The 18,083-nt window shown below is 42.5% G+C and overlaps 1 protein-coding gene across 1 annotated transcript in view; it reads right to left on the bottom strand.

Annotated features, from left to right (window-relative positions):
* Positions 1 to 735: 735 nt before the first annotated feature.
* WDR86 (WD repeat domain 86) overlaps positions 736 to 18,083 on the bottom strand; it is a 23,676-nt gene continuing 6,328 nt past the window's right edge. The window contains exons 4-6 of the mRNA XM_010294452.1: positions 7,959 to 8,094; positions 3,011 to 3,114; positions 736 to 954 (exon numbers count right to left, since the gene is read on the bottom strand). Coding sequence (XP_010292754.1) covers positions 736 to 954; positions 3,011 to 3,114; positions 7,959 to 8,094 — 459 coding nt within the window. The remainder of the gene's footprint in view (positions 955 to 3,010; positions 3,115 to 7,958; positions 8,095 to 18,083) is intronic.

Genomic DNA, 18,083 nt, shown 5'->3' with positions numbered 1-18,083 from the left:
CATCGATGCTTCCTTTGCTGAAGTGTGAGATCCTAAAAGATACCAAAAGAACCTGCTAGGTTGCTGAGAGGAGAACTGCTGTGTCTTGGCAAACAGCTGACCTGGGTGCAAAAGGTCTGAGGTTTAGATTGGTCTCTAGCTTATGTTTTGTTAAAAACAATTAATTAATTTCTGTCCTACTACTCCCAGATTCACAGAGAGGTGTCCAGTCTGCTTTAAACTCCTGCTGCTGAGCCATACCATTCTGCATTAGTTGGTCTGATCAGCAAAACAACTGACCCAAAGGTCAGCTGTGAAAATTGAATTTGTAGTGGTACTGCAGGGCACCTTTCACTTTTACATTCGGCCAAGCAGAGGGCATGTCAGTGGGCAACAGGAACAGGAGAAAACATTTCTCATTAGATAATAGACAGGCAGAAGTGTGCAACACCTCTGTGCCAGAGGGAACTGGAAACAAGCAGTTGTAACTAAGTAAAGTTCTTAATTTCATACAGAGGTACGTCACCTGAACCACACTGCTGTCCCTCCTAACCCCAGTACTGCTCGGCTGAGGGTCCTCCGCAGCGGCAATATCTGACCTGAGTCTATCTGGCAGTCACAGAATCCTGGCTCCTGACAAAGAGATTCAAGCAAAGCCATTTCCCATCTCTTTCAAGTTCGGGTTTGCATGGACACAGTGGTGCAGAAAACAAAAGGTTCGGCTTTGGTCACCGATGGAAAGCCTGTTCTGGACAGTCACATTAGTTCAACGGCCTCGTGTTCCCCATTTTCCTGCTGTACCATACAGCCGACTTTATTGTTAAAGAGACGAGACAGACTTCCCTTCTGAGAGCTCCTGCCCTGGGCAGACCTCTCCTTCTTCAAACGCCGCTTATTTCTCTTGCATATGCCCCGGATGTCCCAAATCCTTAGTGTGCCGTCGTGGGAAGCTGTGTAGAGCAACTCATTATGGATCTGGAACAACAGGGTCACATTTAATACCAAATGGAACAGCTCAGAATCGGCACAATCAAACTGCCAAAAATCAGAGCAAACACAGCTTGATCCTAACACTTAAGGCCTGATAGCTCATCGCAAGAGCCGGTATAAATTATCACAAAAGCTGCTGAAGTGGGATGAGACATTACCAAGTCAGGACTCATTTCTCAGCCACTTCAGACAGCCATAAAATATAAACAGCAAGAGTTATTTATAACCTAAACCCACTAGAAAAGCAACAGGGAACTAAACTCACTGTCAGAGTAGGCTGTAGCTGGGAATTTCTGTGCTGGTTTCAGACTGCTGGTTTGGAAGACAAAGCTTACGGAGGCACCAAAATAGGCATCAGTGGGCAGTGGGGAGGTCAGGAATGCTTTCCTTCTCACTTCCCTTCTCCCTTTGCAGTAAGTTATAGGTACAATTCCTCCTTCAAAATTTGCTGTTCTTCCAAACTTGCACTAATTTAACCTTGATTCCCCCCTGTAGTTTCATTTCCTTAATGAAATATTTGCTGCTGTTGGTAATGTTTCCAATTGTCCTCACCCTTCCCTACAAGCCAGCCATGGGTCTTGATCAGCGTCCCCTGCGTGCGTCGGTCTGTGCGCCGCGGGCACGCGCAGTCTCCAGAGGCAGGCTGTGACAGCCAGCGTCGCACCGGCAGCCTGGCTTACACCAGCACGAGGCACCACACAAGCACTGCTCAACCACAGCCCCCTCATCCCTCACCCATCCCTCATTAATATACTTGAGATCATATCAAGGTCACCACTTCTCAGCCCTCTCTCTTCCCAGGATTTTTTTCCCTGTACACCTGGAAACAAAATTACAAATCAAGTACAAAGCCAAGCTTTGGTCTTGTCAATACTGGGGAGCTGCACAGAGTGAGTCTATCAGGTGATACATACATCCAGGTGACCATCTGCTCCACAACCAATTGGTCAATACCCAAGAGTGTGCAGTGTAAGACCAACTAGCCACTTGCTAATTCATAAAAATACACAAAAGACAACCCTATTTACAACTCTGTACGCTTGGGATCAACTCCAAAAGGAATTTTCTCTCCTCTCTTTTTTTCTTTCGACTGTCAGCCTGCCAGAAATACTTACAGTGTCTCACTTGTTCTTAATCAAAATCCTCATCCTGCTCACAGCTTTTACCAAGATCCTGATGCAGGGAGATGTGGATTCTTAAATGCACAAAGCATCCCAGGATTCAAACCTTTCCCCCAGGATTCCTTGCATGATACTGGTTTTTGCATTGCCACCAAGGGTTACCAATTCCTCCTCTTTTAACTTTTAAATGCCTGTATCACTTCAACCTAGACAATATGCAAGCAACTTTTCAGGGACTTAATTCACTTTCAGAAAATTTTTAAGCCAGTGGCAGAGATTCTTCTATTTGTCTGGTAGGATGTGGGTCAGACATCAATACAGAGCTTCTCTGTCATCTTTGTATCTTCAGAAAAAGAGATCCTGATGGCAATACTTTATATAAATGTTTATATACAGGGTAGCATATGGAAATCACCGCTAGCTCTTCACCAAGATCAGAAAGGATAGTAAGCCGTTGTTAAACTGTTGAGGGATGCCGTGCCCAGGGGGGTTAGGGGTATAACGCTATATATTATTCTGCTTGGATAAGGCAGAAACTTATTTTCTGCCCAGAGCATTGCAAACACTTATCATCAGTGTCTTGTAATGGAAGGGGTCTCATGAGGTCGGAGTCCATTCCCTGCCCCTATGCAGGACTGGTTACACCCGTCTCATTTCTTACTGTTGCTTGTCTAACCTGACCTGAAAAACCTCCAACCACAGACACAGGACTGTCTCTGGGGTCTCATTCTGTGGTTTCACCTATCCTTATTGAGTTTGTCTAAAATGACAAAAGGAATATTCAAGTCTGTTACTTTTTGTCTTACCCTGAAACAACATCCAACCGAAGACACACAGAACAGCAGCCACACCAGTTCCCACAAAACAAATGAGGGAGCAATCAGAAGTGAGAAATCCCAGCAGAGAAACCCCCTCCTGACCTGGATGCAGTTGATGATGAACTTATGCCCTCGAAAGATCTTCTGCAGGACACCACTCTTGGAATTGAAAGCTCTTGCACAGGCATCACCACTTCCTGTGAACACTGCAATGCAACCACACAACATAGGTCAGTTCATGTGAGTTAAAAATGTACCTAAAACATATCATTTTTAGGCTTGACTCACTGCTCAGTTAGAGTGAGTTCAGATTATTTTAATTTTGCTGACCCCAGCACGCTTGTTTTCATTCGTATTTTTCAAAACACCGAACTGCCGTAGGCCTGAAGTTCCTACATACATCAGCATTTCACTCCACACACATCAAATATCTATTTATGCTCTTCTCTTCCACATATATTTCCCTGCCTAAACTTGCCTCAGTAATTCTAAGCAGGCAATTTAACTCAAGTCTGGTTTTAAGGATTTCCACTAAGCCTTCCATTTGTTTTACCATAGTTATTTCCAGGTTTCCGTTCAGTGCTACAGTATCTTCGACACTTCATCTGTACAGTGGAGCTGCAAACAGTGATAGTGTTACCACCTCTCATACTAATAATATGAATTTAGCCTTAGCTTCATCAAAACACCCTTTTTTCCCCCCTCATTTTCAACCATAAGCTTACTATCAATAGGTATAGCTGTCTCTGTTGAAATACCACAGTTAAATCTTCTGTCCTCAGAGGTGAGTGACATGTAGGCAGCTTTACAAAGAAACTTTATAAATTCTTTCAGCATGGTAGATTTCTTTCAGCTAAATCCTGTAGTTTAGGATCTTTGCAAGCAGTAGAGCCTTTAAGTGATTCAAGGCCCGGCTATAATCTCTGTTTCAGTATGGCACAGAATTATTTGAGGGTTTTGGCTCTTGTATTCTGTGTGCTACATTGTACATGTGCTACAAGGTGTGTGGGGGGTGTTAAGTAAATGAAGCATGACCAGGGATTTTGACTGTTCATCAAGTTTCCTTAGGGTATCTCAACATGTTCAAAGAGCAATTTCTCAACATTTCAGGATCTTCACATCAGATCCCAAGAATTGCTGCATCTGGAAAAAGTGTAAGACAGTGTTGAATATTTAGATTTTATACGTGGTAATATGCACAAAAGGGAGCACATCTGTGTGCTTTAAGGGTTACAAACTGTTTTCATAAACATTCACTTTCCTTCACTTAACCTAGACACCCCAAATTTATCTAGAGGTAAGTATTTCATAACTGCAAAAAGCAATATATTCATATGTAAATGCTCCATGCATTTCATGTCTTTGCAAAAGCCACTGGCATGGAAAGATTTATACAAAACTGAAGTGCCTGAAGACAACAGATTCCTCCTCTTTTGGGAAAAGTCAGGCACTGGGTTCCTAAAGAAAGGTGAGGAAATTATCACACCAGTAAATTCAGGACTACAAGAGACAAAAGAACAAGCTATCTACTGCCATCAGCTTTTCAACTTCAAATTAATCAGCAGGAGGCTGGGTACACCTTCTGCTGGAGGTGTAAAGAAACATCTGGATGTGGAAAACCAATGTCAACTATCATGGCCCAAATCAATGGGCCACTATAAATTCAATTGTCAACACAATCCTGAAAAAGCATTGCATCCCGTTCTGCAAATGAGTAACAACGACGTAAAGCAGGGAACAAGGTACAGATTATTTTTTTCCAGTGAATGGAAATCACTTAATGCTATTACACACATGCAGAGAGTAGGAACCTATTAAGAGCTGTTTTCACTGTGCAGCTGTCAGTGTACTTTAGCTATTGCTACCAGGATTTTGCTTTTGACAGACATCCTTTATGCCTTTTGAATTGTCACTCTAGATTTCCAAAGTCTCTTTGCACCTCTGAGTTTCAAAGAAGAACCGATTTAAATGCCAGGTTTAGCATTTCAATATATGCTTATATATACCACCTGTGAAACAAACAAGCAAAAACAACAACAACAAAAAAAAAAATCAACAATTCATTTTTACTTTTTACTTAAATTTCATAGAGCCTTGGGAGGGAGAACAGGTTTTAAATGTTCCCTTGGAGTTTTTGCAACATGAAAAAATATAAACCACATTAAATTTTAAATGACTGTGCACATACTGTAGGAGAGATAACCAACATAATATCATTAAGTAAATTAGATTGAGAACCAGCTTTAATATTCCCCATGCTACTGATTACACAAGCAGACTGAGGAAAGCCACTAGAAACACATTTGGATGATATAAAGCTCAGTTCTCAGATCTGTCTGGACTCCCTGTACCCTATAAAGCCATTTTGGAAACACACATACATTTTTCCTCTCATTCTTCTACTATATTTTCTTATTTAGACCTTAAACTCTGGGGCAAGGAGCCTTTGGGTACTGATGGGATAGTAAGCAACAGAATTAAGATCTTCTAACAGAAAGTTACCACTTCTCAGCTGAGATTACAACAGCACAAGAAGACGGAAAGAAATGTGACATGAACCATAACAAACATCATTTATATTTAAGTATTTTCTCCACATTTTTGAAAGACACAGAACAGACAAACAGTGTTGATCTGCCCGAGGTAAACAGCTGTAATTTTAAGGTACACAGGCTCCAACATTTTGCATCCAGTGAACCTTACTTTGTAATTCTAATTGAAACAAAACTATTAGATGCTGCGTAAATAAGTAATCGATGTATTACAATAATGCAAGCAATCCTAGTATATAAATCAAATTTTAAGGGAAAATTTGCTCTTTCAAGAATTAAAATACATCTAAATTCTATTCAAACAAGTCCCTAATATTTTTCCATGACATTTTTTCTACCCTTCAAGTGGAACAATTCAATTCTCCCTGTTTGACACTTTTAGTACTTTTGCATTTGATTTAAAATGAGATCTTAAATAACTCTGTGAACACTTCTATCACACTATCAGGATGTTCTTCACAGGTCTGGCTAAATGCAGCAATATAGCCTGCATTTTAAGAAAAAAATAGTGTTATGGAAAAAGAATGCATGCGTATGGCAGGGACAGGGTGGTAGGATGAGGGGGAAGAGAGAGAAAGCTGCAGGGCTGGTGGGGGTGGCATCACATAATGAAACTTTTGCCTGAGCTTAAACTTTCTTTATGATGGTTTTGGAGAGTCTGGTCAAGTCTATATTAGTTGCATGAAAAGCAGGATCAACACTGACAAAATGCAGAGCTCTGGAGGTCTCATTAATGAAGGAGACAGTCTCTTCATGTCCCACCCAGACATGAAGATTCCTCACTGGATCAGGCCAACATCAGCTTAGCGCAGTTATCTTGCCTTTGGGTAGGCTTGATGAATTCAATGTTTTGTTTTGCGTCTTTATATAATTAAAAGGGGGAAAACACACACACAAAATAATCAGTATTTTGTTTGCCAGTGTTAATCCTGGATTAAAGTTGCTGGTTCGTTTCCTCTGCCCTACCCGCCTGCATCTTTGAGCAGTAACAACTTCAGGGTGCAGCGTAAGATCAGACATTTTCCCCTTCCATTTCAGACTTCTATCCAACTGCAAAAGCTGAAATCAGCAGAAATTATAACCTGCAGGTAGGGGAGAGTGGGGTGGTCCTGCAATATAGGTGAGGAGAAATGGAAATGAACCATAAATTACGATTAACTGTTTTAATGGAGAAAAGTAGTGCTGCGGGCCTAATGCTGAAAGGAAGACCAAAAAAATGCTTCCTGATTGAAATTAAAAATCTACCTACGGGCTTGGTTACATGTTAAGTTTCGAAACATAATTAAGAAGTCAGTTCAGTTACTGGGTTATGAATGTGGTCAGTCAGCCATGTCAAGCGTGGTGCTAGACAACTGCCATTAAACTGTCATCTGCCTGTGCAGGTACGACTTTCTTCTAATGTGTACCATCTTGCATCTGTCAGCCATTTATCACCATCACACCGATGATGTGCCAAAAGAGATATCAAGGCCTAAATAGCAACCATTTGTGTGGTGTTACATGTTCGCTCCATAGTCGAAGTACAGAAATCGAAATCAGAAAAGCGTTGCAAATTTCTAGATGAGCTTAAAACAGGCGTTGCCATTCCAGTTACCCTGAAGGAGGGAAGTACTTGTTTGGGAAGCAAATGAAGGTACATCAGGTCTAACATCAGTGGCAGGGTAAGACCAGGGTGACACACAGAGAGGTTCAGGCTGATAAAAACAGAGGCACAGTCTTGTAACCCGAAGCCAGAAATTGATAGACGACGTGCAGGAGGAAAGCCAGCCAAGAGAGGGATTTAAAGAGGGAGGTTTCATGGTCAGAATATACTGTTATGTCAACAGTAGAGAGTTATGTACAGATACCGCTACTAAACGGAGTTCTGAAAGTAAGGGAACCGAGTCCCGAGCATTAGTAAGGCATGCACTGCATGGCTACTGCAAATAGGTGGTTTGGGGAACAAACAGGTGAAAGAGGACAGATAAAGGGAAAAGAACTTGTGGAAAATGAACCTAGGAGGTAGTCCGAGCCTGAACAGGAAGCCTAACTGTTACAAAGAAGCAGTGAGCATCTGAGATGTGATGAGGTTTACCATTACACAGTACCTACAAGGTAGCAGAGGCAGGCACAGGGCTGCATATCCAGCAGCAGCACTTGCTGTCCCCGAGTACGCAGCAGGAGCAGACTGACAGACATCAGACCAGCGAGGTTAAACCACAGCTATACAAACAACCCACAGACAGCTCAGGATTTAAGCCGCTTCCCTTAGTAACAGAAATAAAGCACCTGCCTCTTCATTAGCCTGAAGAGGGACGTGGAAAATGGAGGGAAGATCTAAGCTTCCCACATGGAGTAGTGCAGCAACATCTGATACTGAACATAAACATGCTGGAGCTGAAAAAAGTGACAATTTCACAAGCCTTCAAACTTACAGTATTGTCTATTAGCAATCTTTGTTCAAAGATAAACATCAAAAAGGAGACAGGGGATTGCTGAACATAGGAAAGGCAACTTACAGATCCCAGCGTGGTATTTCAAAGTGCTAACGCTGTGTTTGTGAGCCTTGTACGTTTGGATTCGCTCCCCAGTGTCTACTAACCAGCATTTCACTGTCCTGTCCGCGCTTCCTGAATACAAGTGCCGATTCACTAGCTGAAGGGAAGAGAAAGAAACATCAGCAATAGTCTCTCAGGCACGTTCATGAGAGAACTGCACTGAAGTGACTCATGTGAAGTCACGGTTTCCAACTCAACAGTCTGTTACAAAGAGCAACAACTACACCTTGAAACAGAGGGATGGTGAGCAAAACCAACCTTGCATTCTTCACAATCGCATCTCCCATTGACTTCTGGGCCTTAAAAACAGCTCCCACATTTCAGAAGGTTAAAAACTTAGCCCATCTGCTGGTGCAAGCAGGCAGGATTTCAGTGAGCTTAACAATGCTAACCCTACTTCCATAATTAGTTACATTAATACAGGCTCAAAAAAACCCCTTCAGTTTAGTTTCTGCAAAGCATATTTGACAAGAACTCTTATCAGATTGTAAGTTTTAAGTACAACAAAAATTTCATAACAATTTTGAGTAACCAAAAAAAAAAAGTAACGTAAAAATTAAAATCCTATGCAACATAAACCAGGATTTAACACGATTAGTCTGCACAAGGTCAGTATTTGGAAACACTAACTCTTCCTTGATATGGTTTTGTATCTGCGTTTCCACAGGTCTTTTCAGACTGTGGAAAATCTTTATGCCAGTTTTTAAACATCTTCAATCAGATTGTCTTCCGCTGTGTGTTTAGAGCAACTCTGTCTATAAATCCCAAAGAATGATGCATCATTACAGTAGTCATCCCGCACATTGTGTGAACTCACCAGTGGTGGAGGTTGGTCTTTATTCCACTCAGACACGACAGAGGAAAGGACAGACAAAAGGAAGAATTGCAGTTGGGAAACCCAGACAGAGAGAAAATAACTGACCTGTGCAAGACTATAAAAGTAACAAACCACCCAAAGCCTGGCAGCTCAGCAAGGAAAGTCTCCAGAGCGCAGAGAAAAATCTTGCATTCTATGTCCATCTAACAAGAAGGAAATAAAGGTTTTAACAGCCGTCATTACATACAGCTCTGGTTGCATACTCCTCCCAACACCTGCCATCCGAAGGTGGTGCAGTGAAGGCAGCCAGTCACCACATGCTCTCACAGCAATCCATGTGCTGTAGTTCGAGGTAAGTTTCATGGATTTGCAGCAATCTCTGTATGAAAAGGATGGAGAGGTAGGAGGGAGAACTCTGACATCCCACAGCCCGTAAAGAAACAGAATTCGCATAAGGAGTAAAGACACCTTGTTTGGTGTCCAGACACACACATCAGAAGGTTCAAATGACCAGCAGAGCACTAACTCCTTACGCTCCTCAAATAGCTCCAGGAAACCAACTGCAGAACAAATGACTAATCAACTTGACATGGGTCTTGCTCTTAGGTCACTTCTAAGGGTCTTGGTTCTTCCACCACCTTAGATTATTATAAACCTTCGGTCCCCACTCTTTGCACACTCTGTATCTGTAAGGTCGGAATGTTTTCCACGCTCTCACATTTCCACTCCCATTCCCAAAAGGCATCACTCCGTTCCCAAAAAGTGTAAGTGAGCTTTGCGCAAAAAAAAAATTCTGCGCTGTGTTACAACAACATGAAATGAAAGGTATTTTAAGATACAAAGCACTACAGTGATGGGGCTATGCTAACCCCTGTAAGAACTGTATGCTGGCAGACCAAATGACCACTGGATGCAGCTCCCACCAGCCCTGTTGGAGAAGTGCATGCCACACTTCCTACCAGCAGAACTTGGCCCATGGGACAGTTTTCATAGCCAAACATCAGGAGCTTGTAAAAACACATACCACTGTTAAAAGCCAGCAGTACTTTGAAATGTCACACCCTATTACTTTTAAGCTGTTTTAGCAATGGCATTAATACTACATCTCAATGAGGAAAGAGAATCAATGACCAGCAGCACCAACAAAAACTGAGAGCTATACAGTTAGCCCGAGGAAGGTAACCTTTTAATTTCCAGGCTCATCCTGAATGGGTATGAAGAGCATTGTCACATTGCACCCGCTAAATGGAAGAGGATGCTTTGAGTTGAGATCCTTCTGCATTGTTCTTGGCCAAGTCATTCCATTTTTTTTTCAGACACCTTGCTACCGGCATCAAAACGCCCACTGAACAAGGGAAAACACTTAGTTATAACCTCCTGCAGGTAAATGCCACTCTGCATTAACGGTACATTGGGCTATGCTGCTTCATTTCTACATTGAAGTGGGTGTATAAATGCTGAAGTGAAACAGAAAAGCTGCAAGCTGCCTAGATTTACTAGTTTGCTAGATATAAAAATGTGTTAAATGATGTGGGCTTACTCAGGTAATTTATAGCACCAGGATCATAAGAGCCACAAAAGTTTCTGATGCCCAGTGAGAGATCTGGCGAGATGGCCAGCTCGCCAACCACCTTTATGCAATTCAAAGCCTCTGTGCTACCAGGGCTGCCCCATGATATACTTTTATGCACATTCATCCCCCTCACCAGTTTAAGCAGGTGAGCACAGTAGCCATGGATTCTCGGCCTTGCATGGAAACAGAAATACTAATAGGTTAAAGAATCTATTGGATGCCACAGACTAAGCCTGCAGCATGGCCGACAGCAAAACCCAGTACAGGCTCTGACTGTCACACAGCCTGTCATTTCCATGGTATTTTTAAAACACAGAGCACAAAATAGCTATTAGTAGAGAACACCATCAAGAGCTATCAGCTCAGGTTGAAGTTGCAAATCAGATCTGCCTTTAGTAATATGACTCAGGCATCATCTCATCTAAATTGATGCAGATATCTACAGCTGAGATAGTCCCCTTACAGTCATGGCAGCCTAGGGCACCTTTCGTCTCATCCTGAAGCAGATGTCTGAAACAGATCACGCCTTAAGACTCGCTGTTTCTCCCCCCCTGACAAGGACAACCTTCTCAGCTGTAGCCATCTATATCAACTTAGGTGGGATGACTCCTCCTTCACTTGATTAAAGATAGGTCTAGTTTATAACTCCAGCCTAAACTACAACACATCAGATATCTCTATTTAATCAAAATAACAATAATTGATACATACTATTCCCCTAGCCAAAGCACCTTACAAGCAGGCCCCACACTCTGTGTAATACAAAATAAATACCTTTCCTACTTTATAGATGGGGAACCATGATATAACACAGCTGAAGACCATCTGAAAAAGGACTTGAAATTGATAGAATCCTAATTTTTGACTGCCCAAACCCCAGACTGCAGCCCTGATTTGGGAGGCTGATCCAGGCTGCAGCCATCCCTTTCTGCAACACACAGGAAGCATGACGTGCTTCAGGGCAGTCGTGACAAGCAACAGCGCACAGTATCCCTGAAGCTGGTCAAGAGAGTATATGAAAACCAGATGGGATTCTGTCTGAGAGCAAGACAGAGGCACCAATCCAATCTGACCCGTGTCAGACTGGTATTTTTACTCCAGAGCCTTCTTTCAGAGTTTGCATCCAAAGGGTGTGGCTACGCCCCAACAACGCAGACACGGCAGCCTTGGCTCTAACCGGCCAAGGTTGGACACACTGTGCCAATGCCCTCATGCTGGCTGGGCACAAGCCACCTTCACTGTGGAAGCAGTGGAGGTCCTAGGGTCAGCCAGCAGCATAGGTCCTTGTCTCCTCTAATCATTTTTCTTCAGTCACGATTGTATTGAAAACTATCTAAAAAGCCCCAGAAAGAGGGACTGTAACACAGTTCCCCTGCCCACTTCCAAAGCACTGACTTCTTAATTAGGTGACCTTCTGCTGGTTCTCCCTCTAGAACTCTTGCTAACCTCCTTACACCAGCTTGGCTTCTCCCATCCAGCAGTTATGGCACTCTCCAAAGGTGTTCAAATCTCCTCAGCCTGCAGAGGCCATTTAATCTAGATCCACCAGTTCTGTCAGGCTACTGGACAAAACACAGTTGCTGTTCCTTGGGTTAAACATCCCCACTGACATGCTAAGCCCAGCAGATCTGTCAGCTCTTGGGAGCTGGACAAAGTATACTGACTTCTTCACCAAAACGCGAGATCCTGCTGCAGCTACGGTGGGAGCTAAGGCTCCCCGCTGCCAAGACTGGCGCCCATTTTTGTGTATGGGCATCAGGCACAGTCATTTTCAGCAAATGCTTGTGGCCTAGGTCCCCAGGTCCATAACCACTGGGCTTTTCTAGCCCAAAGTCTCCAAACTTTCACCCAGTTCACTAGGTCCCAGTCCTATTCTTATTAAAGAATTTAATTTTCTCATGATTTAGAAGGAAAAAAATGTAAAATTTCACTCAATAGATTTTTCCAGATATCTAATATACTCTAATCTGCAACTGCCTGGAGAAGCAGTAATATTTTCAAAGCTGTATTTTCCTTGGGTGGCTTTTGAGCACTTTGTTCACTTTGGCTAACTGCCCAACAAAGCTCCTGACAAGGAAAATCATGGCAAGGCAAGGACACCTGTAGCAGAGCAGAAAACACAGAACACGTCTGCAGCTCAGCTGAGTGGGTATTTCAAACCCAAGTAGCTTCAAAAGAATAAAAAACCTGATGACAGTCACATGCCTAGTTCTAAAGCCTCAGACAGAATTAAAAAAAAAGCAAAAGCACTGCACTGATATCTGTAATCCTGGACTGTTGATTTTTATCACTACTTTGAGGGACTTTGCTTTGAATCAGATGAAACACTGACACACATGAATGGATCAAATTTGTCTTGATCCTCAGGCCAAAGTACAGGAGACATACCATTCCACGAAAAATTTTAGTCAGACTTGCTTGTGAGTATCAAAGTAAGAGCAGTAGCAAAATACAGGTTGTAAATGCTGAAGTAGTTACAGGTTTTACTATTAAAAAATGCCAGTTTTATGTAACTCTGACCTTGGTCATAGCCCCCAGACATGCCACAGTTTGAATTTTAAAAACACAACAAAAACAAACAAAAAAACCCCACAAATGATCACATCTAGGGTTGGTCTCTCAAGACAATTGTAACCCTACTGGGCTGCATCCAAAGCAGCGTGGCCAGCAGGTCAAGGTGGTGATGAATCACCAGGAGCTGATTCTGCCCCTCTACTCCACTCTAGTGAGACCCCACCTGGAGTCCTGCGTCCAGCTCTGGAGCCCTCAGCACAGGAAAGACACAGGCCTGTTAGAGAGGGTCCAGAGGAGGCCACAAAAATGCTCAGAGTGATGGAACACCTCTCCTGTGAGGACAGGCTGGGAGAGTTGGGGTTGTTCAGCCTGGAGAAGAGAAGGCTCCGGGGAGACCTTATTGCAGTACTTAAAGCGGGCTTAGAAGAAAGATGGGGACAGACTTTTTAGCAGAGCCAGTTGCAATAGGAAAAGGGGTAATGGTTTTAAACTAAAAGAGGGCAGATTTCGACTAGAAATAAAGAATAAATTTTTCACCATGAGGGTGGTGAAACCCTGGCACAGGTTGCCCAGAGAGGTGGTAGATGCCCCATCCCTGGCAACATTCCAGGTCAGGTTGGACAGGGCTCTGAGCATCTGAGCAACCTGATCTAGCTGCAGATGTCCCTGCTCGCTGCAGGGGGGTTGGAATAGATGACCCTTAAAGGTCCCTTCCAACCCAAAGATTCTATGTTATGATTCTGTGATTCTACTGCTCCATAAGCTTGACTGAATTGAATATATGTAGCAGCTTAAGACAATTTCCACCTGTATAAATGCCAAAAATATCTGCAAAAGAGCTCTGTAACAGGTATTTCAACCTTATAGGAATGGACTTGGCTCTCCCAATCAACCTTTGCTATAAGAAACAGTTTAACCCTCATTCAAGGAGAGGCAATTGGGTCTCCAAACAGATTTGGACACATCCTCTTTCTGAAGGTCAGTGACCTCAGACAAGGTCCCAGGAGCTTCATGATGAGTCTGTATCAGCAACTTACCAGCTTGTTCTTCACATGGGGGTCAGTATTCCTACAATCTGCCAGCTGGGTCTTCTGTTCACAGTCACTTCTAAGTTAAACATCACCACCTTGGAGCAATCTCAAGTTAGAACTATGTAAGCCTTCAGCCGAGTTAGACTTTCAGGATCCCATTCAAACCACATTCATTTTAACGATCTAACAAACTCCCTGTGGGCAAGAAATTGTTTTTTTTCCTGAGAATCCATCTAGAATGAGCTCTCTGGTCTGGCTGTTAGCAAATGCCTTTCAACTTTTTTTACTGCAGTGCAAAGTCATGGTCCTAGAAACATGTTTCTTTTCTACAGGTGTTGTACACATTCATATTCCTCTAATTCACATCTTCATCCTCTGATGAATTATGAAATAAATATTAACATAAATTACAAAAAATATGTGCACTTAATTTAATTGGTTTGACAAGAAAAAAAATTCTGTCCCCGTGATCACAACAGTTAAGCATATAAATGGAGTTCAGGCAAGGGCTCTGTTCAAAGCATTCTTTTCTTCTAGTCAGCTTTAAAAGGCAACTAAAGGGAATGGTCTAAACAAAGGATCTTTTGCAGGAAAACAAGAAGCAAGTCCTTGCCCACTCATGTTCATTTAAAACTCCTTTTGCAAGAAAGGAGTTTTCTTGCAAGAATGTTTGCTGTAGGATCCAAGCTAAATTCCAAGCTGGATCGTTTCTCTCTGCCAGCTTTTGGCAGCACAATTTTGATAAATACTCAGAGGCAGAACAATCAGCAAAGCACAAAGCAATCCTTGTGAACAGTTTGCAAAGCTACTTTGGGAGACATTTAGAAAAACATACACAAGTAAATATTTAAGTCAGGGTTATTCAGCCTATTGCAGGCAGTCACGATAATGAAAATGCATGTTTGATTATTAATTGCAAATACTGGTCTTTAGCCAGGCCTGAAATTTTTAAGTGGAAGAACTAGCATGAGCTGTGTGATTACTCAGCCCACCCTTGCTTTTTCCTGTCATTTCCTATAAAATCTCATCATTGGCTCTTATCTGAAGAGGGAGCACTCAAAACAGCTGCTGTCCCTGGCCTGCCAAGCTACCAATGCACTGCAGGAGAAAGACTGCAGAGTTCTGGCTGCTCCACCACTAGTTACCTGCCTGACTATGAAAGTGAAGCAGTCGAGGCCGCCAAAGCGCCTAGCATGCGCACGATTCCCACTGCAGATAGAAAGTCTCCTGGCAAAACTTCTGTCAGTCTAGTTTAGAGAGTGGAAGGAAGAGAAGAGTTGCATTAGTATAAGCTGGCACTTGCAGCAGAACTACTGTCAAAGTAGTTGTGCTACAGAACTGCTTTGACCACATGCAGTCAGTTCAGCTGGTAAATCACCTTCAACAGACTGACCCTGGGAGAGCAGGACAAGCTCTGGGGAATATCTCAGCAGCTCCCCTTTTCACTCCACTGTCCAGGACCACCAAGGACAGGGGAAAAGGGAAAGGTAAAAGCTCACCAGTGCTTTCTGTTCTGCCGTGCTAGATTAGAGTTGCTTTCAGGCTGACTCTAACATGCTAGCTGGCAACACCACCTAAAGGATCTTACAGCAACTGAGGAGTATTCAAAATCTGAAAATGCCTGTGGCATCACCCGTCTGCTTTTCACATGCCAGCACTGCAGGAAGCAAGGTGGAAACCATGGATGTGCTTTATGGATGTGTGTTTCTGGGTGTGCTACCCAGAAACACTCCTTCAAGAAGCTCCAGGAATTTCCATTCACTGCTACAGTGACACTATTAGTATTTACTGGAAAGTAATGGGAGATGACTGGAACAGTCCAGACCCAATTTGCAGCAGTTTAGAACATCCTGGGGCATTCGCGGTAATAACAGTACTGTTTAAAGTTGCAGAAAATATGGTCTCAATATCCAAATTTTTCCTGATCTGTGTCCAGGATGAGAGATCACACTGAGCATTTCTCAAACTTTTTGAAAGGTCACCCTCCCTTAGGGATCTTTATTTGAATAAATAAAAAGAAAGTAAGTTTTTTCCCCCCTTTATTCTCTCCACAAAAGCATGATACCACCCAGAGAACAGGTAACAACCTTTAATTGCTGGTGCCTACTCAGCTCCTCCAGGAGAGAGGAGTGAAAATCTGGCGTAATTAGCAGCTCACTTCTTGCCCTGCAGAAAATGAACTGTTGTCAACAATTAAAACTGTCTGCTGGCTACTGTGAGCAACTCTTAACTACCTCCTAGTCCTTCCTGACCCACGGTTTGAAAAATACTACCCCAACTCACTGCCACAGATTGCAACACTGTCACTAAGAAGCCCTAGGCAAAAAAGGCTCTGAGAGCCTTTTGAGAAGAAAATAAAAATTTAAAAAAAACCCAAACACCTCTATTCAGGAAGTTTCCCTTCTGTTGTAACATCTTTGTATGGATTCTGGTGATTGACCCCTTTCTAAAAGAATGAAAATACCATGTGGGCTGTGCTGAGAGGCAGCCAAGTGGAACAGAAGGGCTAGTGTTGAACCCAGTAAGGAAGAGGGAGGAATTAGGAAAGATCGACAGCCTAAAGCTGTTCAACAGCAGTACAGTGACTGCTTAAGCTGGGATAAGTTTTAGGAGCCTAGAAACTAAACGCTCTCTGTGGGGCAGTATGTACCTCAGCTGGACTCTTCTAGCTTCAAACACCAACTGGTGTTTGAGCAATGAGAGGCTACCAGTTACTCACAGCTAGAAGAAGATTTGGCCAGGACTGTTGCCAACACAGTCTTGGCAGCAGTAGTCTTGTGTACTTTGAATTGTTCAGGTTTTCCAAATAGATGTGTTGGTTTTGCTTTTCTTCTCCCCTCCAAGAAGTTCTGTTTAAAACCATTGTTTAACTCTGTGCTCACAAGCGGAGCAGCATTGCTCATTCTTGAGCATTCAAAGAGCGTAATTGAATTTCCCAGGCTTCTGGGAGAGGGTCAAGCCAGTTTCATGTAACAATTTTAGCAAGAACCCAATTAAATTAAAGCAAGCTCAGTTCTTGCCAATCTGTGCCTTGGAGAAGAGTTACAATTAAACAGCAAAACATAGCGTGACACTAAGAACAGCAACAGATTTAGCTGAGCATCTTCAAAATACATTACCACAGTATCAAGAAAACAAGCTTTAACACTGAGAATTTACCCAAGCAAGACAAACATTACTCCAGGGCAACATGATTTTATGAGGTTTTTTTCCTTTCTAAAACTGAAGGAAAACAGAATTCCTTTGGTACTGCTAGGTTTTTAGTCTGTCAGTGTCAGCTGTGACTACCTTCTTTAGAAACAAAGGCAACATTAAGTAAACAGTGAGTAAAAATATATACTGTAGCTTCTGTAGAGGAAAAGCACTTATGGACAACAAACACAAAACAAGGAGAGTAGTGAGGAAAACTGTTGTCATTAACATACATTTAAAAAACATTAAGGTTTGCTGACCTAAAACTAAGTTACAGACTATCATATACCTCCTTTAAATACACCATTAGCATTTTCTGGTGGATAATGGAGAGTACAGGACAAGTGCTTGTGCAATAGTTCCCCTTTTCCTTCATCTGCCTAACCTCCTTCTCTCCTCTGCAACATTAACAAACCTGGCAGCATTCACCAGAAAAATACTGCAAACAGAAAAACAGGGTATAGATTTTCAGGTCACATAAAGTTTTTTCCCCTCTCTCCATCCCTTCCCGATTTTCTCTCCCCCATGTTCTACTTCTCTTTTCCATTTTCCTTGCTTGTTTTCTTGTTTTGGCCATCTCTTTCTCCCTTTCTTTTCTCAAATTATGTCTGTGTGGTTTTTAAAGCAGGATTTCTTCCAGCTTTATGTTTTCCTATTATCTTCTGCCCACAATTTTGGGTTGGGTTTTGTTGAGGTTTTTTTAAGTTATCTGGGCTACTCTATATTTTTTCCCCTGCCCTTTTTAAGTCATCTGACCCTGTGTTTGTTTACTTGCTCAGGTTATTTTTCTTCAAAGTCTGATGATCCTGTGTACACAAATTCTACTCAGATGAACAGTCCTCCCAGAAAACCTCTCATGAGTTTCAAGACCTAGGAGGATTTAAATAGATTCTGAGCTACAAATTAGACCAGGATAGACACTAGAAGCCAAGAAGATACCAGAAAGTGTTTCAGGGAAA

Source organism: Phaethon lepturus, unplaced genomic scaffold, assembly GCF_000687285.1.
Source record: "Phaethon lepturus isolate BGI_N335 unplaced genomic scaffold, ASM68728v1 scaffold14889, whole genome shotgun sequence".
NCBI lineage: Eukaryota > Metazoa > Chordata > Aves > Phaethontiformes > Phaethontidae > Phaethon > Phaethon lepturus.
The sequence above is the reverse complement of the archived record's forward strand: the minus strand, read 5'-3'. Positions and strand labels throughout refer to the sequence as shown.